This window comes from Pygocentrus nattereri, chromosome 15, assembly GCF_015220715.1.
Source record: "Pygocentrus nattereri isolate fPygNat1 chromosome 15, fPygNat1.pri, whole genome shotgun sequence".
In the NCBI taxonomy this organism is placed as follows: domain Eukaryota; kingdom Metazoa; phylum Chordata; class Actinopteri; order Characiformes; family Serrasalmidae; genus Pygocentrus; species Pygocentrus nattereri.
This window is the reverse complement of record NC_051225.1, coordinates 32,719,367-32,737,265: the sequence shown is the minus strand read 5'-3', so window position 1 is coordinate 32,737,265 and position 17,899 is coordinate 32,719,367. Positions and strand designations below refer to the sequence as shown.

General features: G+C 38.2%; 1 protein-coding gene across 3 annotated transcripts in view; it reads left to right on the top strand.

Annotated features, from left to right (window-relative positions):
* The window catches only part of nek7 (NIMA-related kinase 7), an 83,508-nt gene extending 71,731 nt beyond the window's left edge, over nucleotides 1-11,777 (top strand). For all 3 annotated transcript variants that reach the window (XM_017702426.2, XM_017702427.2, XM_017702425.2), the window contains 2 exons: nucleotides 6,669-6,782; nucleotides 9,082-11,777. In XM_017702426.2, coding sequence (XP_017557915.1) covers nucleotides 6,669-6,782; nucleotides 9,082-9,192 — 225 coding nt within the window. In that variant the 3' untranslated portion in view covers nucleotides 9,193-11,777. The remainder of the gene's footprint in view (nucleotides 1-6,668; nucleotides 6,783-9,081) is intronic.
* Nucleotides 11,778-17,899: the final 6,122 nt, after the last annotated feature.

Sequence of the window (17,899 nt, the reverse complement as noted above, 5' to 3'; positions counted from 1 at the left end):
TACAATTTTGGGCCCACTGGCAGACCCTGGCTATTTAAGGGGTTAATTACTATGGAATCAACATCCATCCGTTGATCATCTAAAGTTTCTTAATTTTTACAACATCCTACAAATGATTAATTTTTAAAATTGTTTTATACATGTACCTGAAACAACATTGGTTTAATAGCATTAAAAAGATTCACCTAAACGTTTTGAATAATAGTAAATATTGATCCAGAGTTTATGAATTTACAGTCAAAATACAGAACACTATGGATTGGGTCTTCCATTTGTGGTTGATTGTGTAGTTGAAGTTACATTTTAATGTCTTGAATTTCTTCAAGACTTTAAAATGTTTCTTCTTTTGCTCCAACAACTGTGGTGTTACAATACAAGTGCAAGGATATATTGCAAGGAAAATGATTTAACATTGATTTAACTTTAACAGAGCGATAGAAGCTGTTTACATATTGTAATGCCTCTAGTAGAAAAAAGGGTATTAAGAGAATTTACATTCTCATCTTGGACAGATTTAGACTTTAAGAAGTAGTTAATGTTTGAGGGGAAAAAAACTATTTTTTTTTAACTTGGTCGGTTGAGATTATTTTAACCCACCACACTTGTCAATGTGTTGTGGAGCCAGCTCTGTGATGTGTTTATGATACTGCTTAATTTGGTTGTCTTGGACTTTCTTTGAACAAACAACAAAGAGGCTCTGAGCTCATGGCTTTTATTATCAACAGGTGTCCGTAGGTGAGCTCTCAATGGGGGATTGCCTGTTACATTCTGTTGCAAATCATTCACTGGCCAGTTTGTTGCAGTGATTGCTTTGAAACCTTGCACTGTGTAAGGTCACCATGATGTGCTTTAGCTATGGTAAATGTATTGCAAACAGTGGCTCTAAAATGCAGAGATATGATTGTGATAAAGATGAGCTCAGTATATGTTTTCCTTGCGTGAACTGGAATGATTTTGATTACGTTTTGCTTGCTCAGTGAGGACCAAGTGAGCCATTTAACATGCTTCAGTTATGTATGCAAGGCCTTATGCATGCATACCTGGCCGTATTTCATGTTTTGCGCCGTCTGCTTTAGTAAGCGCTGAGTTCACATGCCTGGTTGTGGTTCAGGTGGTGGGTGTTTTCAGGGCAAAAGCTTAAATTAAAGCAGCATGAATAAAATGGGGTTATAGACCCCCAGTGGACGATAGGACTCTTTGCTACTTGCAAGTGAGTGTTTTTTAATCCTGTTCTTGGCGGCCCACAGCAGTGCACGGTTTGAAGTATTCCTTAGTTCAGCACGCTTAATCCAGCTCATCACCTGATTATCAAGTCCTGCATGAGCTGAATAAGGTGTGTTGGGGAAAGGAATAATTTACACAGTGTAGTGCTCTGGGTTGCCAGGAACAGGATTAAAAACACTGTGTTTCTTAATCTTAGTTGCTGTATTAGTTTACAGTACTGTTATGATTGAGAATTGCACTATGCAAATTAGACATAAATAAATGTTAGGCAGTAATGGTGTAATAATGCATTGTGACATCAGAATATGATGCAAAAATATAACAGTAAGTATGATCGAAAGTGGGACTTCTGTTCATTGTGTTTAATTAATTCTGTTCTTAAGGTAATTACACTTGGAGCACGATTCAAATAACAAAAATGAAAACTATTCAACTTCTTCGCTTTAAAACTATACACAGCAGCAGGTGTGACGCAATGTAAAACACAAAACTGGCAGAACGTCTATCAAGAACATGTTCTTTGCTTCTCATGAAGACATACTGTTTCATGGTAGGGATGCTCACTGCTTAGAAAAGAACAGTTTCTCTACCTCATTCAGGAGCTAAAACTTGGTTGAGTGGGTTTGTGTACAGATGGAGCTGCTTTTGGAGATGCAGATCTGCACATGACAAGGACAAAACAAACGGGGAAGGAATGCCTTCAAGTGCAAATAGGATAGAATTCCTTTTCTCTGAACAGAATGGGCAAACTGTGACTTTGGGCAGGCTGCTCTCCATTTTATAACTGAAACATTCGTATGTTCATAGTTTAAGCCCTATGTGAGCTTCTTTTGGAGATTCTGATTGACCAGTGAGTTCATGATTTCAGTGAAAGTTTACAAAAATCGAGCAGAGGGTGAATAAAATGTCACAACCAAAAAATTGTTTGAGTGCAAGATATCAGTTACACACATGCTCTAAGTATTTTGATTTGGAAAGTCCTTTAGAGCCTCATGCCTGCGACTAAATCACAGCTGTGATGTTCACAATAGCACACAACCTTGTGTGTTCTCTTACTTTTGTACAACATAAAGCGAAAAAGGCTTAAACACTATCAAATATCCTTAATATGGACCGTTCCTACCACCACATTTTTGCAGATCGAGCCATAAAACTTCAGGTTCTGCTCAGCGTTTTCAATACATTCCAGATTATCCTGAATGTCATTTTGTTCCAGTCTGCAAAGCCTTTCACAGCGTATCTCGTTTGCTGAGTTGTGTTCAGTTTATTTCTAGCTAGTTCCACTTTGATTAATTGTTCTGCCGTCACAGCTGCCAAGCTTGCTTAGAGACAACAACAGGTTCAGAGTTTGATGTAGCTCTGCTGTCACACTATTTATTCTTCATAATCTGACCAAATGGACCGCAGGGCAAACAATATCTTATAGAAGTATTATTGAATATCATAAAGTCGAAATGCAGTGAAGATTAGCTGCAGTGTAAAGTGAGTCATTATTTAGCAACTGGTGCACAGTAGAATGAAAGTTATTGTGATGACAAATGTGGTTTTATTCCCAATCATACATGACCTTCAACATGAGTGTTCAATTACTTTTTTACTGCAGTTCTGCAAAATATAGAAAAAAGTAAAGCAATGAAACCCTGAACATCATATCATATATGGACTTTAATGTTGTCAGTTCTTTGGGCCACTAACAGTAGTGGCCTGTAATTGTTGTGTGATACTTCAATATGGTATTGAATACTATTGCATTGTCTGAGCCCCAGCGTTCACAAACAAGCAGCACCAGTAAACAGCCCCCACACCAGCATGTTCACTGGTAAGTTGGATAGTCATGCTTTCTCCATTCAAATCTGTTTGAAATATTGAGGGAATACCAAATTGTGAACACAATAACGAGCAGCAAATTGAATCATGGGCTGAGTGTATCACTGTCCCTCTATTAATGATGCACACTGCCTTTAAATGGGCATTTGTAATGCTTACCCCAAAGCCTTTGTGTTTCATGTCACTGTGTTCATTTACCTGAACTTTTGTCTTAAAAATCAGGCCAAAAAGTTGATCTATAAACCCCTAATTGTGTGTATATTGTGCAACCCAGGAGAGCTTCACAAGGGCTGTCTTACCTTAAAGACATTTTGAACAGTCTCTGTGAATTGTATTCCTGTGCTAGGCAACTTGCTTGAGATTTTAGTGTTATAAAATCTTTACATCATAGGTACGATAGGCTCCGTCTCGGCTGCCTGGAGTCTCACTCAAAAAAGAAGGCAGTCATTCGGTGATGTCTGTTATTTATTGTCCTGCAACTCCAGCCAGTCTGTCAGCTACTGCTCGATGAAGATTGAGTGACTCTGCTTGGAGTGTTTCATGAGAGAGAGATTGTGCCTGTGGTGTGTGTGTGTGTGTGTGTGTGTGTGTGTGTGTGTGTGTGTGTGTGTGTGTGTGTGTGTGTGTGTGTGTGTGCGCGCACTTGAGAAACTTCTGTGATTTAGGATGAGACTGCAGCCAAGCCACAAAGCATGCCAGGTTCTTGAGATTCATTCTAAACTCTACAGGCCCCACCCATGTGGCTTTATATTAGATGTCTCAGTTTTGTGGTACTACCCTCAGACTCGCACTGTATTGTATAACATCCACATGAAATGTTAAATATCTGAAGTTTTGTGCTTGGTGCAGACTTCATTTTAGAACAGCACCAGTGTTTCTTAGTATTCAAGACTTGCTGTCTGTTGAGTCACTGAGACTCTGATGACTACTGTGTCTTTCATTGGAAAAATCTCAACTACAGATGGCACCAGTCTGATAACAAGAATTAGTATGGGGCCAACACCAGCAGAAAGGAAGGGACAGACATATAAAGGTGTGCAAGTGCTCCACTTGCTCCATTGTTCAGGTGCATATGGCACTGTTGTTGGCCCTCCAGCTGTTTCTGATCAAGCGCCTAAGCTATACTTTTAATCTGTTCACTTTTAGGCCTTGTTACTCATGTGTGAGTCGTTGCTGCTTGTCGTCACAGCCATTGTTTTAAAACGATTGTCAAGACAAATATTCTTTTCTGAAATCTGTGGCGTCAAGAACGGTATCAAATGTCAATATTTTTCAGAGTATTGTATCACAGTTGGAAAGTTGGCTCATTTGAAAACAATTAAACATATTAAACCAGTACAATTATATCAAAAACATGTACGTATCAGCTGGTCTTAGGATTTCAGCATCAGAAAAGAAATAATGTGCCATCCTCATATAGTGATGACAGAGTAATCAAGTTTAGTGTATGTTAACAATACAATATATTCAGTTTTCCCCACATTTTACATCTGGCCATATTTTTGAGAGAGTTTACTCGCTCATTCTCTCTAGGGTTTCTCTGTGCATATTTTCACCGGTTTGCAAGTGTAAGCTTTCCACGCACTTAATCTGCAATTTATGGGGTTGCTAGGGAACGGCAGCTGTCTGATTAAAATCTGATAAATGACAACAATGGTAAGAGAGAGAAACATCTGGAAAGGAAGTGACTCCATCCATAATGGCTATTTGTTTCCCGTTACTTCCCCGTAGCAGTTATTCAGTTGAGTTGTGTGTGGCAGATTTGCTAAACCACATTCTCATAGCTTCATTGCTCATATATTAATAGACTCATTAAGATCACTTGTCACTTAACCTGAGTCACTTGCAAATAGCAGAACAAAATATGACTGGAGAGACCAGCAGTCTGTAGCAAGACCCTGGATACTCTGTGTTTACAACCAAAGCACTATAGTGTTAATTCCACATCTGATGCCTGTAATGTTTGTACTTTCATAAACGTTATTGTAATATTGGCATCTTTCCCATAACATTTGCTAGTTCTGTGTCTCCTCTAATGTTTATGAAGCTCCCCAAAATTTAAAACGGGCTATTTCTTAGTTCAGGAAAGTTTGGGCTTTTTTTATTAGCAGTTTTCATTCTTTATCAATTTTTGTCAGCTGACACATGGATAAGTAACTGATGCCTGAAATGAATATCCTGCATAACAACAATTAAAAAAAGATGCCTTTTCACATATGTGGTAAAACATGTCTGCCCATTCAGGGGGTTTGCTATGCTGTATTATTACATAGCAGGAAAGGAATGTCTGTACATTTAGTTTAAGATTTTAGGTTGAAACAAACTACAGCATTTCTTTCATTTAGAAAGTATTCCTGCCAAATGAACAATCAAATTAACCTCTTTTTTTGGTAAGCACACACTTTGTCCTTGGCTTTTTTTGTACAAGGACATTCATTGTACAGAGGGATCCAGAGGTCTGAGACCAGCAGTGAAAAGGTTTCTTTGTGTACTTTTCTCATTTAATACATAATGAACAAAACAATTTAAGTGAAAAGTAGAATCTGTAAAATTTTATCTTGATTTTCAGACTTTCTTATTATTTGCTATGTTTTTAACATTGAGCACAGCTGGCATGGGCTCTGGCATAGAGGCAGAAGCCTCTGGTGAGTATATCAAATCCATCTGAGAGTCATCTAAACATGTGCTTCAACTGAAGGAATAAGGCTTAAAAAAAAAGGCCTTAACATGGTCAATGTCACAAATTTCCTTAAATTTGAATGGTGACCTAGAAATAGTGTAGAATTTGGAATGTCTTCTTGTTTTACTTGTCACGAGTTTTTATTTCCAGTTTTAAATGACAAAAATCCACTGCTTCTGTACCAATACTGGAATGTCCAGTTAAGCTCAAGAAAGCACATAAATCAGTCATCAGAGTACTGCAATAAGGTCTTCATATGGAGACACTTGTGCCACAGTTTGGTAGAGTTTTAAAATAAATTACATTTATTTTTTCTATGAAATGTGGCAGAGATAGTGAGTTAAACATGGCTGCCTCTGCAACAGACTTTTTTGATGTACTGAAAATGGCACCAGCACAGCGACTTTAAGTACACAGAAATGTACATTGCTTGCAGATCTTCAGATTTATTGGATTGAAGCAGTGGCCAAGGCAACTGATGAGACTAGTGAAATTAGTCACTCTATATAGAGAAGTCAAACTGTTGGAAGAGTAGAAACTCAAGCAGGTGTTAAAAAAAAAAAAATATATATATATATATATATATATATATATATATATATATATATATATATATATTGCTGTAGTGTATGTATATGTGTGTGTATGTATATGTATGTGTGTGTGTATATATGTGTGTGTGTGTATGTATGTATGTATGTATGTATGTATGTATGTGTGTGTATATATATATATATATATATATATATATATATATATATATATATATATATACACACACATATACATATACACATACACACACACACACTACAGCAAGGGCAAAGAAAGGGTAATGCTGATGGATTATAGTAGTTATGCAGTCGTTCTGTATATGCTCGTGGTTTGAGCCATTCAAAAAATCCAACATCCTTTCATTTCTTTCCTCTGCTGCTAGATGGCTGCTCTCCAGAGTCCGTTTTATGGAGACAAGATGAACCTGTACTCTCTGTGTAAAAAGATTGAGCAGTGTGACTACCCTCCCCTTCCGTCTGATCATTACTCAGAAGAGGTAAGACTCTTGGGGTACACTCTGGGCAGAGGACTCAAAGATTTTCAAACACTGTTTGGGGCAAAGTATGCATAAAGGTCTGCACAAATGTATGAGAGCACATTTATATACGACATTTTACTTTGTGGTTTCAAAGCACTAGACTGTCTCAAATGACCACTGTCTCATATTGGTCAGCTAAGTGTTTTGTAGGGCTGCACAGTGCATCATTTGGTAAATATCATGATGCTAATATTGCGGAAGACTCAACACGTGTTTATTAATAGCACTATTTATTTATTTTTTTACACTGTTAACTAGGAACTTACACATATACTCAAGTACTCAGTTAACCGTTTGAGGTGCCAATATTCAAATACTGAGAACTCGACTCGGTCATTACTTTTTTCATGATTTTACATGGTAAGACAGAGAAAAGGCCATTTTTGCCATTTTAATAGACTTGTAACAAGTGCCTTAATGTGAACGCATTCCAACACGTTGAGAAGGCATAGATAGTGCAGCTGGCCTTTAGTCCGTTCCTTTTTTGTTGGTACTTTTGTGTGGTTAATCAGGCCTTAATTGTAGATATGTACAAAAAAAACATCAAGACAGTTTTCTAGTTTAACTATCCAGACTGAAGCTAAGCTGCTCATGTGCTGCTTGCTGCCATGATAGAATTTGCACTTTTAACCCTTTCGTTCAAATAAAGATTTAATTGGCTTTTAAAAGAACACTTTCAACAGATTACACTGGTGAGTTCTTGTGGAAGACCTATGGATAAATCAGTGAGCAGCAAACAACAAAAGCAACAGCAAAATGGAAAGCTACAGTTCAACTGGAGAGCATCCATTGTAACACAAATCGAGGAGCTGCATGAACAAGAGCGAGAGGCTACAATTTCGGAGGAGTTGGAACCATTTACTCTATATATGATGCACACTCATTGGTTGGAACATGCACTCTCTGCTGGGTGTCTGATGAAAATTGGAAACTGTTCACCCTATGGACATCATGTGAACCCAGCAATCACACAATAATATTATTAAATTATTGAACATACATTCTGAAGAAATGTCATTGGTCCATTTATATAGCTATAGCAAAATTAAGTGTTTTAAAATAGAAAAACTCTGTCTTTAGAGTAAAATTGAACAAATGCAATTACTTGGACTATGAACTACACAAAATAATGTAATTTATTTTAATCATTTGACGGCCCTAGTAGGAATATAATCATTAAATGTATTTTCAATCATTGTGCAGCCCTTAAGTGGCTTTTCTTTTTGCTGGAGGTTTCCAAGCCCGGCTGATAGATTTTCACTTCATGTTCCTATATCCTTAGCTGCCATCATCAGTACCTAATTTAAGGGCCCCCCCACCACAGCCAGCCTCACCTACAGCTGGAGTCGTTATTCCCCCATTCATGAGATTTGCTCTCTATCACCTTACCGCTGCTGTGCCTCTATTCCCCCCACCCTGCCAGCTGCCCCCCACCTGCACCCCCTTTCCCTCCAGCGGAGACAGAGGGCCTGCATCCTCCCCTGTCTGCGTGTAAACAATGCTCCTGAAGGCGAATGGCAAAAAACTGTCAGCCGCTCATCTTTGGTGTGTCATTTACCGTCTCCTTGCTTCTCACCTGACAGACAACCCCTTTCCCCATCAAAAATTCTGCACCCCCCCACTTTTTTTTTTTCCACCAAGCATATGAATATTTTACATATCTGCATCCTGATTTGCCCCTCGCCCCAACCCCCCACCCCCACCCCACACACACACACACACACACACACACACACACCCCGCTGCCATTTCTTCTCCACTAATTCTGCAACTGGCTGGATTTGCATTTCACATGCCGCGCTGATTAGGAGACGGCGCGCCGCGCAGCACCAGCCAGGCCTCGGCTAGAAAGAGCCGGTTGCCATGGTGATCAGGCACTGGGGGGGGGGGGGGGGTATACTTCTTCCTTCCATTTTCTTTGCTTTTTTTTTTTTCTCTTTCCATTTTGCTTTTAATGATGCTGGTCGTTGGGACTGAGGTCGCATCTTTTTCTTTGCGTGGCGTATGAGTGTAAATTTTGGGGATTGTGCATGTGGCAGGTAAACGAGCATGCAGAAGGATTTAAGACTCCTAGCTGCAAGTAGCTCTGCCTCAAGCCCTTTCACTAGCTGTGGGAGGAAATGTGCCCCTAAAATACACAGCATGTCATTTTGCTATTTATCCTCATTTTCACACTGATTTCAGACAGTGAATGAAATGTTCAATGTGTTGTGAGTCTCATCTCGCCCTTCTGTTTCTCTTTGTCCCCTCCCCACAGCTAAGAAAGCTGGTAGATATGTGCATCAACCCAGACCCAGAGAAGCGGCCCGACATCACCTACGTGTACGACATCGCCAAACACATGCACGCTCTGACGCTTGCAAACTGAGTCCATCACCTAGCCTCTTCATCTGCTTCTCCACTGTACGGCCCACTTTCTGGATGACGTTTTGCCAGCCGTTTTGCAAAAGTCATGTAAACTGCTCCTTTGTTCCATCACATAACAATGTTACCATCAAGTAAGGGTGAGATTGCCTCAAAAAGCTTCTTGGTTTTCAGGAGCTGTGAAACCAAACTTGTCAATAAATGCACAGAAACTGTCCATGGCAATTACACTTCCATATAGTTATAAAGTAATGCTGAAGATGAGTCCACAGTATGTGTATGTTAAACTACACAGGCACACAGGTACAATTACTGCATATTGAATAACAGAAACGTATGCACAGAAGTGCATAGAAGAAACGGTTTGTACAGCCTTCTTTTAAAATAGTGTGCCTAAACACAGACGAAAACCACAGCCTTAAACAGCCTTGCTGTTATGCGCTTTTGGATATTGGTACAGCTGATGCAACACCCTGATCATTGAATGTAAATTTACCTCTGTTACAGAGGAGGCTTTTTTATTTCTTATTTGAAAAGAAATTGTCAGTGAGAGATGCTTTGCATGGTCCCATGACACTCCTTCCAAAACCATCTCACAACAAGCTTTATAAAAAGCTCCCTTGGTCTCTATAAAAGTCAACTGAAATTCCCCTAAAAAGCTTCCCCATTTGAGTAGCTAGAGGTTTCTGGTTCTATTAAAAGAGAATGAAGTCATTGTGGTATTTGTTGCAGGTTGCATGGGCTTCATAACTAACCCTGTGTCTTAAAATGTGTTTATCTGGCATACTTAGAGAAATATTACTTCTTACACGTACTTAAGGAAAAAGAGCTAGTACTTTAGATGGTATTTCCAAAGAGGTTTGTAAGTTCAGCCGAATGGCTTTTTATTGCGCCTGTATGTTTTTCTTTTATTGTGCATTCAGTATAGACTTGTTAGTAGCTATCTCTTTACTAACCCACTCAATTCCCAAGTCCCTGTTATCACTTTAGCCCAAACAAGCCATCCATTACAGTTTTTAGGGTTGAACAGTAGCAGTGTTTACAGGTCCTTTCTGTTAACAACTAGAAGTAGTGATGTCTGATGTGATCATGGACCAGAACTGATGAAGGAACACAAATAAAATGTAGTATATCATGAACAGCTCGACAATTTTAAAGCGAACAATCATAATGCACATCTGCTGTGTCGTAGTTGGTATGTGATTAGGGTTCTTTTAAATGAATGGATTTTAGACTTAATGATTTTTTTTTTCTTCACCCTGAAAGCCTTGCCAGCGTGGACCTTAACAGAAGAAAGCACTTCAAGTGCCTTTTCTCGCCTAAACCAAATATGAGCAGTGTTCAGCACATCATAAGAGAAATGTGTTTTCGTCTTTATCAGTTTGGTATTGAGTTGTTGGTGGTTTGTTTTTGTTTTTTTTTCCTTGGGGAAGAAGCAACGGGGGCTTGTTTACAAGCAATTTAAGTCTTGAAAGAGAAGTTATGCTCTATAGGAGGTACATTTACAAATCAGTTTTGAGATTAATTTTACATCTTGGTTAGCAATTACTTTGTCACGCTTGCGGTATGTTTCTTCAAGAGCTTCTGTAAAATTTTACATTTTAGCGACTCTTTGACTCGTTACAAACTCAACTCTGGTCTCGTACTGCTTGATAAAAGTGCTTCATGAAGTGGCTTGTGATCCGTCACAGACTTGGATATAAGATGACACAAGCATGTGAGCTTGTACTTTACAGTTGTAACAGTTATATAGTGTACCACCCTCCTCATTTAGTAAAATAATTGATTTGCTGTGATAGTATACATGTACAAATGGTATTTGTTAACAGAGTAGTTGAGAGCATTTTAATTGTTTACCTTTTATTGTTATATTTAGCTTTAATCAGTTTGTAGCTTTTATTTTTTTCCTTCTTATTGTTAACACAGTAACAGAGTTGACTCCTGTTGCGTCCTATAAACGTATTTATCTCAATATTAAACTCTGAGACGGAGGGTCAGGGTGAGGAATAGTCGCACAGGGTGTGTGGTGAACGGCCGTGGCATATGCGGTGCTCGTTAAAGAGGTCGGATGGACTGTAGGGGTTTTTTTTGTTGTTTTTTTTTTTTTCTTTCCTAGTTCCAATGCCTCTCCAGTGAGATTCATGGTGATGTGTTTACAAACGAAGCCTCTGCAAAACTTGACAGAGTGTGCTGTGGATCTGCTGTTGACTCTCCTCAGTGTCACATCCGTACGAGGGTCACGCTCACCAGTGTGATGTTGTGGAACGCTGAGTGGAGAGATACCATTCATACAAGTGGACATATAGATACTCCTCTGTTAGACAGCGAAGCCTGCTCTCTAAATGTAACCTACAGCTGAACGTTTCACAGCGTGAAGCCCTGCTGAACGTCCCCCGGCCTTTACTTTTTTGCTTACACCCAAAGTGTTTGGGGCGGGGGGAAGTAAAGACACCTGTTATTTATTTATCTCCTGTTTTGTTCTGTTTTGTTTCCAATTGATCAATTGAACATTTACATGTCTAACTTTCAAGATGCACATTAATACTTTCTATGCTAACTGAAAATAAAAATTTAATTCCTTTTATTGCATAACACTTGTTGGTTATTCACTGACAATATACACCTTTCTTAAAGCCTTGTTTAGTGTTGTTGGTGATGTACCATCTGCAGAGGTGGTCAAGCACTCATTAAATTGACCCAGTTGCTTGTGCTTACGTAACATTTTGATTTATACTTTTTTTTTTTGAGAATTTTCAAATAATACTTTTATATGTATGTTACTTGGAAGGGAGCCTATTTAATTTCAGTTCTTAAGATTTAGTTAATAACCCTTTTTTTCATGTTCAGTTTCATTACAATGGTGGCAGCGTCTGGATTGCTTAGCGGTATGTATGACTTCGGAGCTTTACACTTTCACAGTGGATCAAGAGAAAAAAGAAAAAGAAGAATACCACCAGACTTCCTGAGCTGGGACATGTTTTATAGTTATACAAGGTGCTCATTACTGAAGTACCTATGATCTTTATAGAACAGCCATGCTAAAACGTATTCAGTACATAAGTACGTAGGATGCTGCATAGAACTTTTCTGTAAGTTGCTTAGTGCTTAGGTCTTATTGTAGTGCATAAAACAACAGTTGTAGAAGTTTTAGTTTAGTTTAATTTAGTACCTGAGTACTTTAGTTGCAGCTTAGAGTAGCAGTTTTATGTTAGTACTTACATACTTTAGTTGCTGCATAGAATAGCAATTCTAGAAGTTACTCAGTGCTTAAGTGCTTTAGTTGCATAGAATAGCAATTACGTTATTCAGTAATTCAGTACTTTGTTGCATAGAAGAGTACTTCTAGGAGTTGCTCAGCACTTAATTACTTTAGTTGCTGCATAGAATAGCAGTTATTTGTTATTATTACATAGAAGAGCAGGTCTAGGAATTACTGAGTGCTTTAGTTACTGCATAAGATAGCTGTTCTAGAAGCTACTCAGTGCTTAAGTACTTTAGTTGCTGCATAGGATAGTTGTTCTAGAAGCTACTCAGTACGTACTCTAGTTGCTGCATAAAATAGCAGATCTGTAAGTTATTTGGTACTTAAATACTTTAGTTACTGCATAGAATGGCAGTTCTAGTAGCTACTTGGTACTTACGTACTTTAGTTGCTGCATAGAACAGCAGTTCCAGACATTACTCTGTATTTAAGTACTTTAGTTGCTGCATAGAAAAACAGTTGTTACTTAAATACTAAGTACTTTAGTTGCTGCATAGAATATCAATACAATAAGTTAGTACTTAAGTACTTAAAAATGCTATATAGAACAGCAGTTCTACAACCCCAATTCCAATGAAGTTGGGACATTGTGTAAAACATAAAAACAGAATACGATGATTTGCAACTGGGTATTAAGGGAGCATCCCTGAAAGGCTCAGTCATTCACAAGCAAGCATGGGGCGAGGTTCACCACTTTGTGAACAACTGCGTGAGCAAATAGTCCAACAGTTTAAGAACAACGTTTCTCAACGTGCAATTGCAAGGAATTTAGGGATTTCATCATCTACAGTCTATAATATCATCACAATATTCAGAGTATCTGGAGAAATCTCTGCAAGTAAGCGGCAAGGCAGAAAACCAACATTGAATGCCCGTGACCTTCGGTCCCTCAGGAGGCACTGCATTAAAAACCGACATCATTCTGTAATGGATATTACCACATGGGCTCAGGAACACTTCAGAAAACCATTGTCAGTGAACACAGTTTGTCGCTCCATCTACAACTGCAAGTTAAAACTCTGCCATGCAAAGCAAAAGCCAGATATAAACAACACCCAGAAACGCTGCCGGCTTCTTTGGGCCCGAGCTCATCTGAGATGGACTGACGCAAAGTGGAAAAGTGTCCTGTGGTCTGACGAGTCCACATTTCAAATTGTTTTTGGAAATCATGGACGTCGTGTCCTCCAGTCCAAAGAGGAAAAGGACTGTCTGGATTATTATCAGCGCAAAGTTCAAAAGCCAGCATCTGATGGTATGGGGGTGTGTTAGTGCCCATGGCATGGGTAACTTGCACATCTGTGAAGGCACCATTAATGCTGAACGGTACATACAGGTTTTGGAGCAACATATGCTGCCATCCAAGCAACGTCTTTTTCAGGGACATCCTGCTTATTTCAGCAAGACAATGCCAAGCCACATTCTGCACGTGTTACAACAGCGTGGCTTTGTAGTAAAAGAGTGCGGGTACTAGACTGGCCTGCCTGCAGTCCAGACCTGTGTCCTATTGAAAATGTGTGGCGCATTATGAAGCGCAAAACACTACAATGGAGACCACAAACTGTTGAGCAACTGAAGTTGTACATCAAGCAAGAATGGGAAAGAATTCCACCTACAAAGCTTCAACAATTAGTGTCCTCAGTTCCCAAACGCTTATTGAGTGTTGTTAAAAGGAAAGGTGATGTAACACAGTAGTAAACATGCCCCTGTCCCAACTTCTTTGGAACGTGTTGCAGGCATCAAATTCAAAATGAGTGAATATTTGCAAAAAACAAAGTTTATCCATTTGAACATTAAATATCTTGTTTTTGTAGTGTATTCAATTGAATATAGGTTGAAAATTTTGAAAAGAGGATTTGCAAATCATCGTGTTCTGCTTTTATTTAAGCTTTACACAACATCCCAACTTCATTGGAATTGGGGTTGTATAAGTTACTAAGAATGTATTTACGATACTAAATAAACAATGGCAGGTCTAAAAGTTCCCTTTTGAAAGAAGCAGAACAAAATCACAGCAAGCTTTGTTGGGTTTGTAAGACATTTTTATCTTATAGTTCCACTCCTCGGGACAGGGGTTCATTAACTACATTAATTTAAACTTAAATATCATCGGATGCCAATATGTATTTGGAAAACATATTTTAATAAAGTGAAAGCAGTTTAATCATAGCTTTGTTTTACAAATTGTAGAATGTATGTATATGTTAATGAATTAAGTGAAATGGGTAACAATGTTCTGATTCAGTTCCTAATAGAATCATCTTTCTGGTGCATGCCAGTCAATTCCCGTAGCCCCACCCGTTCATGTTTGATTGTGTTTATTTGTATCCTTTTAACAAGCACCTTCTGCTAGCCCCGAGCGTTATTATGGGCTGTTGCGGTGTGTCATGCCCCTGGGTCTTCGTTTAGATTATTCCCCCTGTGGACAGACAGAGGCATGGGCCCCCCTGCTCTTGCATTCTAATGAATTCCAGGAGGAGTACAGTTCAATGTCATCACAGGAAATTGCTCCCATGAAACTGCACACACAATAAAAACAAACAAAAGTAAGATCCACAATTGATATCTGGCTTGTTGGGGTTTTGCACCTCTCAAAAGTTTATTTTTACTCTCATAATGGGCTGAGAGTGAATGCTGGATGTGTGAGAAAACAGTTTGTTAGTGAAAGTTTCAGCACAGCTCCTATAAACTTTAGAATAAATAGATAAATATATCTATCTAATTATTTATATATATATATCTATATATATATATATATAGATATATATTTATATATAGATATATATATGTATGTATGTGTGTATATATATATGTGTGTGTATGTATATATGTATGTATGTATGTGTGTATATATATATATATATATATATATGCGCGCATGTACATTTCTATGATATTACATACATTCTCATGTAAGAGTCACACACGTCCATCTAGTGGTAAGAATATTCAACTACAGTCAAAACACAAACAGCTCCATTTTTCTTATTTAGCAAGGTAATTTGAAAACATTGTTTAATGATATGGGGAGTGGAATTCACTAATGGCATTTGTTATGAAGGTTGTATTTGTTTCTGGTTATCCTGCAGTATTTCAGTAAGTAGGTTATACATTTTCTTGGAATACACTGTTAGAAATAAAGGTTCTGTGCAGGTACATGTTTTCGTTCATCAACTTTCAAGCAATGTAAATGTGCCCTCAAAGCTACAGCAGTGGTTTTAAGGTCCAATTATGTACCCTAAATAAGTTTTTCCCAGGTGGCAAGTACAGATTTGTACCTTTTCATAACCAGATGTTTTAAACCAGAGCAATAAAGAATTTTGGAGGTGAGATGGGGTGTGTGGAGTCTCAGAACTCAGACTCAGAAAATCTAAGTTCATTGGATCATAATTGAGTTGTGTTCCCTGACTGAAGGTACTGAGGTGTACCCTTGAGGCTCCCACCCCAGTGACAGCTTCATACTTTATTTCTGAGGCCGAGCCTCATGATCTTTTGTTTGTTTCATCATGTTGTGCGACATGCCTAATTAAATTGATAAACTTTTGCGACAGCAATTGTCGCACTAAACACGCTGCCTTTGGAAATTTCGGAATTTTCAATGACAGAAAAACGTTTTTTTTAAATGAAGTACCATGCAAAGGTCAGAAACCCCTCGTTTCTGTAAAATAGCCAGTACAAGTTCTTTCATTTTCAGGGGATATTTTTGAGGAGGTTAGGTGTGATTGAGTTCACTTGCATAAGGAAAGTCAGAAAAAAAAAGTGGAAAAAAAATAGTTGGGAGTTTGAAAACAATTATTAAAAGACAAAATATGCCTCCTAATAAGACCTGCTGGACCACCAGAAACCCATCAGGTAAAAAGCACTTTCATCTTTGAGAGAGAGGAGAAAATCAAGCTGCTTCAGATCTGAAACAATCCACAGGTGTTTCTGTCCGTCCTTCCACTGTGATAAGACAGCACTGAGTCTGAAAGGATGTGTAGCTGTCAAGACGCCCTCACTGAGAAAAGAACATAGATAAAAGAAGAAAAACGGCAAATGAAAGAAGGTGCCGGCGGACTGACCACCACAAGGTCCAGACGTCAACATCACTGAATGTTTTTGGGATGATGCGGATCGTGAGAAGCAGAAAAACTTCTAAGACTGAACTCTGGAGGTGGAAGAATATCCCTGCAGGTTTCTTTCCGAATCTGAAAGTGAGTCTTCTGAGCAGAACAGAAGCTGTAATGAAGATAAAGAGTGAACACAATAAATACTGAATTCATTTTCATCATATTGACATCGGGCTTCTGTGTAATTTTCTGTTACACATGTTTTCTGCTTTTGTCTGATGGTGGCAAATGAGCAGATAATAGATGCAGGGTGGTCTCTGACTTGTGCACAACACAAGTACATGTGGAAAAGATTCTGTTTGAAGCTTCTTCAGATCTTAAGAGGTTTGGAGTAATTTCAACTTAAAATGTGAAGAAATGTTTGGTCTGTTTAAAATGATGAGCTGAGCTGTAGATGATTCCATAAATGAGAAAACTAAACCACTGAGAACAACGTTATAATAAATTAACATCCAGAAAGTCTTGTATTTGAATAGTGGTGATCAAAACTCACTCATAACTCGTTATGAAATCACTGTAAATTGATCATTTTTAGTATTGATAAATAAAAGACTGGATATATATTACTGATATATAAAAACATTGTTTATCATGTTTCCAGTTGCATATTTTGAAATATCTACTGATATCTATAGTATTCAAATCTACACTGTCCATGTTATTATTGTGTAAAACAAAAGCAATTATTAATATAACAAGTGATTTTAAACTTCTGAACAGTAAACCCTTTAAAAAAGATGGTTCTTCAAGTGTTCATGCTTAAAGGGTTCTTTGCGTGTTAAAATCCTTCTTCAGATTAATGGATAATGTGCTGAATGTGGTACTACATAGCACCAAAAAGAGTTCTATTAGTACAAGCGTGGCACTGTAATGATGGAAGCACCCCACCCTTTTTGGTGCTTCACAGGACCATTTCCAATAAAAGAACCATACATATTCTCCATCAATCTGAAGTACCATTTCATCATGCACAGAACCAGTATAGCCTGCAAATGGTTCTTTGAGTGTTCATGGTTCTATATAGAACCACTGGCTATTCAAGAGCCCTTGAAGACCAATCTTTTTTTTTAAGAATGTAGAACTCGTGTTTCTGACCGGAACAATTGCCTTTACTAAACAACCTCTGAGAAACCATTTTTTTAAGAGTACAGAACTCGTGGTTCTAAACAGAAGCATTGCCTTCACTAAGGAACCCTTGAAGAACAATCTTTTTAGGAGCGCATAACTCATTGTTCTGAATAGAACCATTACCTTTACTAAAGAACCCTTGAAGAACCGTCTTTTTTAAGAGTGTAAAATTCATTGTTCTAAACAAAACCATTGCCTTTACTGAAGAACCCTTG